This window comes from Heterocephalus glaber, unplaced genomic scaffold, assembly GCF_053883595.1.
Source record: "Heterocephalus glaber isolate CG9 unplaced genomic scaffold, H.glaber_assembly_v1.0 deba00000470, whole genome shotgun sequence".
Lineage (NCBI taxonomy): Eukaryota > Metazoa > Chordata > Mammalia > Rodentia > Bathyergidae > Heterocephalus > Heterocephalus glaber.
Genome location: NW_028258145.1, coordinates 28,807,041 through 28,820,505, shown reverse-complemented (window position 1 = coordinate 28,820,505; position 13,465 = coordinate 28,807,041). Strand labels below are relative to the sequence as shown.

Here is a 13,465-nt window from a genome sequence, read left to right as displayed (position 1 = left end):
AATATAACAAACACGAACATTTCTTAATAGATCAAAGTAAGAATTGCTCTGTTCTTATGTGTGCTTGGAAACAAAGCCTATTATAAAAAAAATACTTTAATTCAGATAATATTTTTCCCTCTGAGGAAAATTAGGTAGCTTTGCTATGTTTAGGCATCCTAACTACTTGCTTGTTAACTTGTAAGGAGGCAGTTTGACAATATATAATAGCAAGTGCTCTCATACCTTTGACCTATGAATCATAGTACTTACAGTTCACTTCACTGAGGGTCCACTAAGGGTCCAGGCATGGTGGTGCATGCCTGTAATCCCAGCACTAGGGAGGCTGAGACAGGAGAATTACCGTGAGTTCGAGGCCAGCTCAGGCCTCGAGCGAGGTGAAGGCCAGCCTGAACTACATAGTGAGACCCTGTCTCAAAAAAAAAAAAAGTTCCATTGATACACTCACACATGTGCAAAATAGCCTGTGTACAAGGCAACATTGTTTGTAACAGCAGATTAGTAGAAACAATCCAATGGTTCATCAGTAGAGGCTATTGAATATATTATGCTCTGACCATAAACTTAAAAAGCTCTGACACTGTAAAAGAGAATGAGAGAGTTCTTTCTGTACTGATGTGTAACAGTATCTAAGAAATATTCTTTTTATTGTTTTTTCTAAGACATATTCTTAAGTGATCAAAAACAACTGCAGAGTGTATGGTGGAATACTTTCTTTCTGTGTCTGTCTCTCTGTCTCTCTTTTTGAGACAGGGTCTCACTATACAGGCTGGCCTTGCACTCAGGACAGTCTTCCTGCCTGAGCCTCCCAAGTGCTGGGTGGAACACTTTCATGTATATATATTTTTAAAGGTAGGAGAAAGAATGTGCATATACAAAAACTATTTCCGAAGGTGTATAGAAAGTTAATAATACTGGTTGTGAGGGGAGAAAACTGGGTAGCTGAAAGTCAGGGATATAGTGAAAAAACTATGATTAGAGAAGGGGAGGAACAAGAAGGAAAGGTCCCAAAGCCATCAGCAGTGAGGGTGGAGATGTAGTAGTAGAAAGATAGAAAGAAAAGAAGAGGCAGGATCAGAGTAAAGAAAAGTAGAAATATAAAAAATGAAAGTAGGGTGGGGATTTAACTCAAGTGGTTCCGCTGCCTGCCTTGCAAGCGCAAGGACCAGAGTTCAATCCCCAGTACCAAAAATAAAATAAAATAAAATAAATAAAAAATGAAAGTAAATAAAAAAGATAGACATGGAAAGACTAGATATCAGAAATGAAAATGTTAGATAAGTACATGTCACTGTGCCCTCCTAGTGTCCTATGCAGACCTTCCTCTGTCTTCCATTTCATCTGGAAAACCACCAATGGTCTGTTTCCTCAGGGCTCAAGAGCACTTGGCTCTCAGAGTGGTGCTCAGTAAGCTGAGGCCTAAGGTAAAGGGGAAGCTCTGCAGAAGTAGGAATTGGAGAGCATGCTGCCTCTCCCATGAGACCATGTTGTTGCCTCCTTTATCTGAACTGCTGCACTTAGGATCCAGGCACATACAGTTCAGCACTTGATTTGCTATTTTGCATATGTTTTAAAACCATCTAAATTATAAAGTTCCAAGCACAGGGACTATGAGTTAGGGGTAATTATTAATTGATTAGAAGAAAGGCAGAGACCAGAAAAATAGTAAAAATATTAACCTACCAGACTTGTCTCTCATCCTCAGTTTAGAGAGCTGGACATAAACACCTAAATGAAATTTGCTTACATGGTTTCATCTACTTAGAGAAAAGGTAAGAGGGAAATAGCAGAGCCCCAACTTCTTTGGAAATGTTGTGTAGTATTTTAGAGCATAAAGTTCACATATTTTAAGTATTTGAAAGAGGGAAGTCCTAAGTCAGTGGGTTAATCCATCTATATTTCCAAGGCAGGTGACATTGAATAATGGAACGTCTTGCCCTGCAGAGAGCAGATCAAGGGCAAAACAAACATCAGGCAAAACAAACATCTGCAGCAAAAGTTCTGAGATGTGAAGGAGCTTAGCCTATCCACAGGAAGGAGGTCAAATCTGGCTGAAGCAGCGAGGCCAGGGGAGGAGCTAAGGACACTGAGGAGACATAGGAGGGACAGCTTTACATGACAGGTAAAGAAGGGAACACCACCTCTGGGCTAGTGTGCTTCAGACTTTCTCCCACATAGGAGAAGAGAATTGTGCACACACTGCAAAGTGGAGTGAAGGGAGAGTTAGTGTCAGGGCTCACTATTGCCCCCTCAGTTCTTTGTTTTATATTTGACCCATGCAGATTTCACATTCTACTCCAGAGTGAGTATTTGATATAATATGAAAGATATTTCAAATTACTTACCATTTTATAAATATACTGCCTTTCATATTTCCTTGAATTTGTGGTTATATCTGTAAGCAGTAAGAAACCTGTGAAGTGTTTTAAGCAGGAAAAATAAGTAATGCCTTTATATTGCAGCACTATGGAAAGCAGACTGAAGGGACAAACTGGAAGGAAAGACAGCTTTTGCCAGGTGTTTTCTTGGCTTACCTCAGCGAAAACTTACAGGACTTGTGGGGTGGGTTGAGGTGGGGAACGGAAACTCACGAAGATTGCACCACTAGTACACAATAAAGACTGGTTGACTACTGGGCTTTCCTGACCTCTTTCCATGTACTTCACTTCCAGGATACAGAGGCACAAGGCCTTTCCCATAGTCTAGATGTGAGGTGAGGAGCACCTGATTAGGGAAGAAAGGAGAGAAGAAACAAGGAGAGAACCAACCAGAGAGAATAAAGAGAGTTTTATGACTTCCTCCTGTGATTGGGAAGAGAAGAAAGAAGGCTACTTCCAGGGTCCTAGCTTGGCTGACTGGGTGAATGGTGTTTGCCACTAACCAGCTAAGGATACTCCAGAAGATCAGGTTTAAGGTGGAATTAGAAAGATGTAGATATACTAATTGAATAAGAGAACAAGGCAGCAGAAGCAAGAATGTGGCTTACAGTTACAGAGGTAGACATACAGATATATGGGTAACAGGCCCACCCCTGCCCCCAGCCAGAACAGCATATGAACTTAGTGGAGTCTGGGAATTGTTTATCTTTAGATTTGTTTGAAGAGGTTGTACCAGAGAGCCAGAAAGGAAGAGAAAGGAATTGAGCTGGCCTATCTTGAGCAGCTTCATGGTCAGCACGAAGCCTGGCTTGTTCACAACACAACCAAGTAAGTGGAAAAAGGAGCAATATCAGATAGACCTGCTTTGCAGTTGTTCAAAATGAGAAGTTCAATATGCAGCCCTAAAAAGAAATGGTTGGTTGGAGATGTCCAACATTTTCCAACTCAAGAAATTTTATACTGAATATTAGATTCTATTTCTCTGTCCTTTTTTGTAATATTTCCTTAGATTGAACATTGTGATTGATGATTACAATAGTTGGCTCAGAAGGCTAAAATCTTTTGGAAAACATCAGCTGTACTAAGTTGATGTTCCTAGTTTCTTCCTGTCCTCCCTTCAGCTTTGGCATGTTGTCCACTTAAAAATGTTTGGAGCTCTGACCTTCAATATCTATTTCAACTGAAGAGAAGTCTCAGCCTTCCTCTTTCAAGCCAACTTTATTGAATTGGTTTTTTTTAATGCTGCTTATATGTAATTTCATTGAGAAGCCATATGAATTGAGATTTGTTCTCTGAATTACTAAAATTTGGTAAAAATGTGAAGCATGACTCAGATTTTTTTTCTTGTTACCCAAATGTTCATAATTCCTCCAGGCTCCACTTTGAGGCTTTGCTGAACATCCCAGTGCTGGTGTTGAATGTCAGTGATGACTTTTCCGAAGAAGCAACCAAACAAGAAGAACTCATCAGAAAGGTAGGAAGAACCTTAACTCCTACTTTCTAGTAGATTTCTTCTACTGTATGTTTATGTCTCTGGTCCTTGCTTCCAAGTTCAGTATATTAGATCTTATGCATTGCATCTCAAATTGCATTTCACACTCCAAAGCCTGTGGGATCTTTTTTTTTTTTTTTTTGTGGGATCTTTTTAAAGTTACAAATATAATCTCTATTCTCTAAAGTATGTTGAATTAATAATTGTTGAGTAATTGACTTGTAACATGTGGTTGCCAGCTGACTTCCTTCTCTAAAGTATTCTAAAATTAGGGAAATGAGACTTCTGGATTCTTTTCCCAGCTCTGCCACTTGGTGCTATATGACTCTAGGCAGCTCACATTTCTTCTCCAGCCTATTTTCCCTTCCTAACAAAAGCTCATGGGACTGGATATATATATATACATATATATATATATATATATATATATATATATATATATATATATATATATATACACACACACACATATATATATATATATATGTGTGTGTGTATATATATATATATGTATGTGTGTGTGTGTATATATATGTATACACACACACACACACACACACACACACACTGTGGGTAGACCACTGAATAATCTGCTGAAAATGTGAAATTTAACTTGGGTTTTCTCTTTCCTGCAGGTAAACACCTTTGTAAAGAATCTGTAACGAGTACTAGGATGTTGTAGCTGTGATCTGGGCTCTCTACTTTCTGAAGCTAGAAAATGTTGAGTACTCCATCCACCTTTCCATCCCTTTTCTCTTACCCCTAAAGTACTCTGACATTCAGGGGTATAGTTCCTGCTATCTTTAGACTTTGCTGTTGTCTTTTTTATATGTTGAGGACTTTGAAAATAAAGCTGTCTTAAGTTTTCCTTATTTTTCTAATCTAGTTGTTGATTTATTTCAGGATGTAGCTATTGGTGCCTGCTCTGAACTCCCCAATAGACTAGGAATTTTCATCTGAGAAAAGTCTTAGCCCCTTCTTCCTCTGGAGTTCTTCACTAACCCGACTTCCTGTGTGTTCACTTGTTCCCTCTGACCTGCCAGGGCAGAAATTGCTCCAGAACTCTGAGCCAAGCCCTTCCATGCATGAAGAAGGGAGCTAAAGCAGCTCAGGAGTGGGTGGGCATGCAAGTGTGAGCCCCTAGAACTGGGAAAGGGAGCCAACTTCCAGGAAGCTGCTTCCTTATCTCTTTCTACCTACCACTCTAGGTACAGGGGAGAGAGTGAAGAATTTGGACTTTTGCTCCGGAGCTGAAGAGCTTGGCCAAAAGAAAGAAAGGGAGAGAACATCAAGAGCCTAAAAGTTCAGCATCTGACATTTAGGGTTGGCCATCCTGGCACTCTGGCCTACTTTACCCAGTGAATTTCAGGCAACCTTTATGTGAACATTTCTGCAAGAAAGAAAGAAAATAATTTTTGTGCTGCTTGTCAAGCTTCAAGGACAATTTATGGTTAAGGAGGAAAAGTACGTGGTTCTATAGAATTGAAGTGCGCCATTCCAGGAAGCCCACGGGCCCATGATTCACTGGGAGAGGATTTCCTACACTGAGCCCTTTACAGGTCTACAGGCCTCAGGAAAATGAATTTGGGACTTAGCATGTACTGAAGACTGAAGAAATCTGTTTCTGTCCTTTATGCTTTGGGAAAATAGTGTGAGACCGGTTTCTAAAATAGGTAGTTTGGAAAACCTTCAGCAATTTTTTATCACCCTTTAAAAAATTTTTTATGGCTTTATTAATATATAACTCAGGGCCAGGGATTTAGCTCAGTGGTTCTGCCACCTGCCTTGCAAGTGCAAGGTCCTGAGTTCTATCCCCGGTACCAAAAAAAACACCTCATACACCACACTAATTCATTCATTTAAAGTGTACAATTCAATGATTTTTAATATAGAGTTTTTACAACCTGCATCAAATTTTAGAACATTTTATCACTCCAGAAAAAAAGCCCATACCCTATCCTCCCTCTCCCCTAACCAAGATTTCCCCTACTCCCAACCCTATGCAACCACAAATCTAATTTCTATCTCTATAGATTTACCTAATGTGGATATTTCATATAAATGGAATTGTATAGCTTGTAGTCTTCTGTGGCTTCTTTTATTTAGCATAATATCTTCAGGGTTTATCTAGGTTATAATATGTATCAGTATTTCACTTTTATGACTAAATAATATCTTATGGGCATTCCACATTTTGTTTATCTGTTCATTAGTATCCTTTATTTTTTTAGCTCACAGTTTTGTTTTGGGTTTTTTTGGCACCGGGGATCGAACTCGGGACCTTGTGCCTGCGAGACAGGCGATGGAACCACTGAGCTAAATTCTGGCCCTTTTAGTATCCTTTATTTTTTTAAGACAGGGTCTCACTGTGCAGTTCAGGACTCGAACTTGCAGTGATCCTCCTGCTTTAGCCTCCCAAGTGCAGGGATTACAGGCATGTACTGCTACACCCAGCTGATATGTTATTTTTATTATAGCCATTCTAATAGATGTGGGATGGTATCTCATTGTGGTTTTGATATACATTCTTCTGATGGTGAATGATGCTGAACATGTTTATGAACTTACTGATCATTTGTGTACCTTATTTGATAAAGTACCTATTCAATTCCTTTGCCCCTCTTTCAGTTGGATTATTTGGCTTTTTACTGTTGAGTTATGAGAGTTCTTTATATATTCTGATATATCAGATATATGTGGGATTTATGGATATTTCTTCCTTGTAAGTTGTCTCTTCTCCCTTCCCCCCCTCCTTCTGTATTCTTTCCCCTCTCCTCCCTCCTATTCCTCCCCACCCTTCCTCCTCATCCTCTTCCCCTCTCCTCCCTCCTGACAAAGGGCTGGCCCTTTCCTCTGTTAGAACTTGTCACATACCAAAAAATGATAGCTATTCTGAATTCTGAAGAATAAATGGGGTAAAATATTCAAGTGTAGCCCTCATAGGAAAATGAAGCATTAGACGCAAGTTGTCAAAGCAGGTGCTGATGGTAAGTTTATAATTTTAGAATATGCTCCTTACATTTTCATTCTGAAAGCCTGGAAATCTACAAAGTCAGCATTTATTTCCATCTATAAACATTACCTTTTTTTTTGAGACAGAGCCTTGCTGTATAGTTCAGGCTGGCCTTGAAGTCACTATGTAGCCCAGGCTGGCCTCAAACCCACAGCAGTCCTCCTGCTTCAGCCTCCCAAGTGCTGGGATTACAAGCTTGTGCCACCACCACGCCCAGTATTAGTGTCTTTCGGGATAGTCAGAGCCAACAGCAATCTCACCTCTGTGAAATCGCCATATTGCAAACTGGTTGCTGAGATCACCTGGAGAGAATAACATTTTAATAAGGAACAGTAATTTTGAACCTAAAGCATGGAGGAGAGGGGAAGATCTAAGTGGAACCTTTAAATATGGGGATTAGTACCACAGACTGAAACCTTTGGGCCCCTCAGAGATTAAAAAGGGACCCTGGGTACTGGAAGTCATGCTGGAAGTCCACTAGAAGTGACAGGATCTGCAAAACATTTTGCCTAAAATGGTCTCCACTCTGTCAGGCCAGCCCCAGTGGTTTTCCTCACTCTTGATTTGGGCAGTCCCCCAGAGTCAAATAACATGGATTAACACATAAAAATAGCTGCATGTCTTTCTGGTTTACCATGTGGTGAAACCTGCTGCTCTAGAACCTGAATATTACCTTCATGGGTTTATAACAAGGATCAAGGTTGTGAAAGTTGTGAGGGAGAAAGGTGATAGTTTCAGATGAAAGAGGCTGTTACATGCAAATGCTAGAATCACTGGGGAAAATGAAACAAGGAAATAACATGCACTTTAAAATGTAGATTCTGTTTAACCTTCAGCCTTTAAATGATAATCCAGTTTTAAGTTCTCTGGCCCACTTTCTCCTTAGACCCTTCACCACTTGGTGCCTCCCTTTCTGTCTTCTGCGATGCTGACACCTTTTTCTCCTCTCCTTTTGTATTGGTTTTCCCAGGCATCCTTGCCTTATTTCTGTCTTTAGTACTACTACCTCTGGGTGATTGTGTCACCTTTCTGTCTCTGTGACAAAATACCTGAAAGAAACAATTTAAAAAGAAATGGTTTATTTTGGCATATGGTTTCAGTCCATGGCTATTTGCTTCCATTATTCCTGGGTCTGCAAGGAGAAAGAATATCAGGGCAGAAACACATGATAGAGGAGAACTGCCCACCTAATGGCAGCCAGGAAGCAAGAAAAAGAGGGAGTGGGCAGGTTGCAGCCTTCAAAGCCATTCTTCCGAGGACCTGCTTCCTCCAGCTAGGCCCCACCTCAATAGCTTATTAAATTATTAGCCACTCAGTGGGTTAGTCCATTGTGGTCAGAGCCCTTATGGTCCTATCTCTTCCAAAGGCCCCACCTCTGAACTTTCACTGATGCCTTTGGGACCAAGCTTTTAAATAACACATGAGCTTTTGGGGGATGTTTTAGATCCATCTCAGGTTCTTCAGCCTTAACTGCGTCTGAAAAGCTCATTTTGTTATGTAAGGCAGTGGTATTTGAAGGTTCCAGAGATTGGGATGTTGACATTTTAAGTGAGGAAGGTCCTATCATTGTGCCTTCCATAAATCTCAACCACTGTCAATGTTCTAACTACTAAGAACATTGGGGTGAGGCCTTTTAAAAAACTTAACGTTGTGGAAAGCATAAATCCTATGCAGTAACTGAGGAATTCCTAAAAAGCGCTTCTGTATCCCCACTACCCACATTCTAGCCCAGTCAGCTTACAAGCACCAGGAAGAAATTTGAAGTTTGACAGTCACGTTTATTAACTTGTTGCAGTGAGAGGGACCAGGAAAAGATAGAGTTGTAGGATATTCAGGAAAGGTAGAGTTTCAGTGAAATCTAAAGGAAGCAGTGTTTTGATAGGTGCAGAGTCAAGCAGAACTTGCAAGGAGGAGTCAACAGCTGTTCTGATCTTCAAAGTAGACCCAGGTTCATTTCCTTAGAAAGTACAAAGTTAAGACAGTAGTGGAATATTGTCCTGGGCATGGTGACACACAGCACTTGGGAAGCTAAAGAAGGAGGATTGCTGTGAGTACAAGGCCAGTCTGGGCTATGTAGTGAGTTCAAGGCCAGCCTGAACTACATGGCAAGACCCTGTCTCAAACAAAAAAAATAAGTTGAATAGTGTGTCCAGAAGACTTCTCCAAGGCTCTGAATTGGGTTAATTAGTCAAGACACTTCACTTCTCTGTGTCAAAGTGACATAGGTCCGCTTGTAATTTTTTTTTTTTTTTTTTTTTTTTTTTTTATGGTACTGGAGATTGAACTCGGGTCCTTGCGCTTGTGCAGCAGGCAGCGAAACCACTGAGCTAAATCCCTGGCCCGTAATGTTTCATTTTAACTGATAAAATTTAAAACAGCCAAGTTTCTAATACTCTAACGTTAGAGAACAAGGTCTCCCAGTGAGTGAGAAAGCAGTAGTCACACAAAGAATGGGTGATTATGACACTTTACAGCTACTGTGTACCTGAGGAAAATAGTTTCATGATAACTTTGTACCTGGTTCCACTGTCTGTTCCTACAGCCTAATGAATGGCAGGTTAGCTTTTACCTATCTTAGTATGAGCTGATTCTTATGTTTTCACCCATTTGTTGTCTACTCATAATCAGCCTTGATTAACCTATAGACTATCTCCCACTGATCATTTTGAAGTAAATCCCAGATCAGGGTAACCTTTACAGCTAGAGACTTAAAGAACTCTGTATACATTGCTTGGATCCCCTAATGCCCAGTAGGTACAAAACAGTTGTCATTCCCACTCACATGCCCACCACCACCCCTACCTCACCCAGCCAACAAAACCCATTTATCATGCTTCTCAGTCTACCCAGTTGACCACATCAGCAGCTTGGAGACCACTTTGCCCCTCCTATTTTTTCACACTCATTCTCACCAAATTCTGCCTGTTTATCTCTGAAATCTCTCAAATCGTCTTTGTATCCCAAAGTCGTTCTGTTATTGAAGGTGTAGTAGACATTATAATTGACTCCCCAGCAGTCATATATTCTGCTTGGTTGCTTGCTTCCTTGCTTGCTTTTTGAAACGGTCTCACTATGCATTCTAGGCTAGCCTCAAACTCTTGGCACCTTCCTGCCTCAGCCTCCCAAATGCTGGGATTACAAGCATGCATTAGCATGCCTGGTTGCTTCTCCTTTTTTTATAGCAGTTATATGGTTCCCTTTGCAGTAATGGCTATGCCTAAGAGTGTCTGGAATGCCCTTCACCACGAGCCTCCACAACAATATGACCAGTAAGTCTCCTATCCCCAAGCCACCTCAACTGAGCAATGTATAGAAAAACTGTTGCTATCCAGAAGAACAGCTTCAAGTCAGGTCTCCTGCATAGAGGGACTGGAGCTGCCACGTTTTTAGAACCTCATCTTCCACCACTCCTGTCATAAGCCCCACCAGACTACCCACGATTCCAGAATAGGTGATGTACTTCCCACTTGATGAAATGTTTCTCTCCCACACCATTTTACCCTGGAAGAAGTTATTCTGCCAGTACCAAGTCTACTATTCCTCTCTGGGAAACCCTTTCCTCACTCAACATGGAAATACTAGTATCTGCTTTTGGAGATCCTGCTTATTAGACTTCTGTCAAATGTATCATACCTGAGTGAAAGTTGTTTGGAGACATCTCTTTGATGTCCTTGGCTTTGACCTTCTTGACACAGACCATGTCTTTGTCACTTATCCCAATGCTATTTTTTTTTTTAATATTTAGTCAATGCCTAATATAGATTTGCTAAATAAGAGTGATGTGAGTGGAGAAACAGGTGCCCTTCCTAAGGTTATTGGGCTGTGAGCTCCGTGTTCTGATCATTAATTTATGAAGTACTTTCTCTGTGCTAAATATTATGAGGATGTGTAAGAAAATTAAGGGGCCCAGACCCCATCCTCAAGTTGAAAAGAGCTGGTGACGGATTCCTACTGTTGCCAGCTATCCTACTGAACACTTTATTAATCTTCGCAACAATCCTGTGAAGGAGAGTTAAGATCCTAGTGTTAACCAGTGAGGAAACTGAAGCTCAGAGAGGTTGAGTAATTCACATGGAGCCCCACCATAGGTGGTGGAGCTGGTACTCAAATCCAGGACTCTCCTGATCCCAAAGCCTGTCTGCACAATACCAGACTGCCATGGAAGGAAGAGAAGACTAGGTTATTGAGAAAAGAAAGCAAGCATGTATTTCTTTGGCTGCTGTGTGGATTTGCCAGCCTGAACAGGAACACCTTCTAGTTTGCCAGCTAGATGGAAACCACCAGACATGCTGGATATGCCTTTGACTACTGGGTCCCCAAGCAGACACAGAGGTGCTTCCAGTGGCCCATATTCTCTCTTCTCAGCAACTGCATCTCTTTAGGTCCCTTAGGCACTGGATACTGGAACATATTTGAAAGTTTGGTGGATGTTCTGGAATGCCTTTATAAGTACCTTCCTACTCACTTCCCAGCTCACCCTTTACATTACTATCAGGTGATTCTTCCAAAGCACCTTTAATCATGTTAATATTCTTCTTTAAAAGGTCAGTGTCCAAATGAAAGTAGCATTTGAATTGGATCCTGGAACAGAAAAAGGACATTTGTGGAAAAACTAATGAAATCCAAATTAGGTCAGCAATTTAGTTAATAGTAACATACCAGTGTGGGCTTAATTTTGACAAGTGTACCATGTAATGTAAGATATTAGCTCTAAGGGAAACTGAGGTATGTGGAAACTGCTATCTTTGCAACTTTTCTATAAATCCAAAATTATCTCAAAATAAAAATTCATTTTAAAAAAATGTTGATGTGCTTTACAAGATGATGACCAAGTTCCCTCGTTACCCGGGCTTTGGGGCCTCCAGCTCTGACTTGCCCTCCTGTGAAAGAAGCCTCTGTTCTAGCTGCATGGTTCTGCTTCTGTCCTTTGGACAAAGTCTGTGCTCTCCTAGTCCCTGCATATGCCTGACTGTGTATCTTGCTGGATTGATACGCCACCAAAGAGTCATGGTCCTTCACTGCAAACAGAAGTTACTATGACCCTAATGAAACTTAAGTTTCAAGGCTTGTCATTTGCAAGCCCCAGGAGGGTCCACCATGACGGTCACGAGAATTTGGTCTCCCTGTAACTACTGCTACAGTCACAGAAGGTTTGTTATGACTAAGATTCTGGTAGGTACATCTGAAAATGAAAAAGGCCATGTGCACACATTTAACAAAGTTATGCAAACAACATGGGAAGGCTATACTCATCATTGGGGCTATTCCCAAGAAGTGTTCCCAAGGGTGGCTGTGGGAAAACCTTGTGTTCTCTACATCAGTGATGACCCCATCATCCCTCTGGCCTCCTCAGGTAATTCCTGACTCATTCCTGACTCCCAAGTAATTATCTCATGCTACCATTCCCCCTAATATTTATCAGAGCTGCTCTCGTCTCCTCTCCTGAATCAGGCTCTCATTTAGTCTCTCTGTCCTTTCTGTGACTCTTCCAAAGCCCTGCTCTATGGAGCACCCACACAGCTCTTTAGCATACTCACCTCATTGAGCCACCAGGTAGGTGCCTCTAGAACATGCCTTGGGCTTCCAGGCACCCTGAGCAGGCACTTAACCTTTCCCACCCTTCTGTTGTAGTTTACATCAAACCCTCATCTTTCCCCTGCATTACTTATTACTCACATTGCATTTGCTTATGTCACCCTCCCGGAATGCCCTTCATCCTCTCAGCCTGCCTTTATCAGCAGTTATCATCTGCAGGAAGCCTCTGCCAACTCCCACCCAGCTGGCTCAGGTGCCCTACTTGGTGCTCCAGTGTAATGCAACCATCTTACTGTAGCACTGACTGCATAGCACTGAAATGATCTCTTTCCCTGTCTCTTACAGCACAGAATACATCCAATCCTGTTTGTACCTCCAGTACCTGGGAATGAGTAATCCAATAAGCACTTGAGGAATAGAAAGAAAAGGAGAAAAGAGGAAGCAGGCTGAGCCTGGGAAGGGCCCCTTGTTCTAAGCAATGAAATGTTCCCCACAGCCTTATCCCTTTATGCTGCCAGCAACATGCTACCAACTAGCTGAGCCCCTTGTCAGAGTCCCTTGGGCCTCTGTGTAGCCTCTCTGCCCCTGGATTGATTATATGACTGTGAGATCCTTAGAAAGAATGGTAGAAATTCAAGAGATGGTGAACCCTTTGATTCTGCTCTCAGACACACATCCTTTCCAGATGATCTAGACCATGAAATACCTCATAAGGGAGGGAACTGCAGAAGACAGATGCCTCTGGCCTGGACTCCTTAGAACTGCAACATCAGCCCTGGACTGCCTGCCTCAGACTTCTTTTGTATGAGAAAGCTGTAAACTTCTAAGTCACCATTGTTTAAGATATTGTCATTATGTACAGGTGAGCAAATATAGCCTGTGACCCTGAGCTTCTAGCAACATTCTCTTGCCTAATTTAGGACTCTGTTTACAGTGCATGTGGGTGCCAGATGGCTTACCACTAGAGACCCCAAGCAAATATTACCCCATACTGTGGAGCCATTGCAGATGATAAGTGTTCCTGTGCCACCAGGACTGGCATGTGGG

General features: G+C 41.5%; 1 protein-coding gene across 8 annotated transcripts in view; it reads left to right on the top strand.

The window, feature by feature from the left end:
* Dguok (deoxyguanosine kinase) overlaps positions 1–13,465 on the top strand; it is a 65,933-nt gene that overhangs the window by 40,038 nt on the left and 12,430 nt on the right. For 3 of the 8 annotated variants that reach the window (XR_205240.4, XR_015448559.1, XR_015448560.1), the window contains 2 exons: positions 3,091–3,206; positions 3,753–3,852. Coding sequence is in view for 4 of the 8 variants with exons in the window: in XM_004844707.3 (XP_004844764.1) it covers positions 3,091–3,206; positions 3,753–3,852; positions 4,506–4,532 (243 nt within the window). In the remaining 4 variants the exon portion in view is untranslated. Of the gene's footprint in view, positions 1–3,090; positions 3,207–3,752; positions 3,853–4,505; positions 4,743–5,078; positions 6,482–13,465 lie in introns of those variants that run through there. The other 5 variants (XM_087204334.1, XM_021258304.2, XR_205241.3 and 2 more) reach the window with 4 other exon arrangements.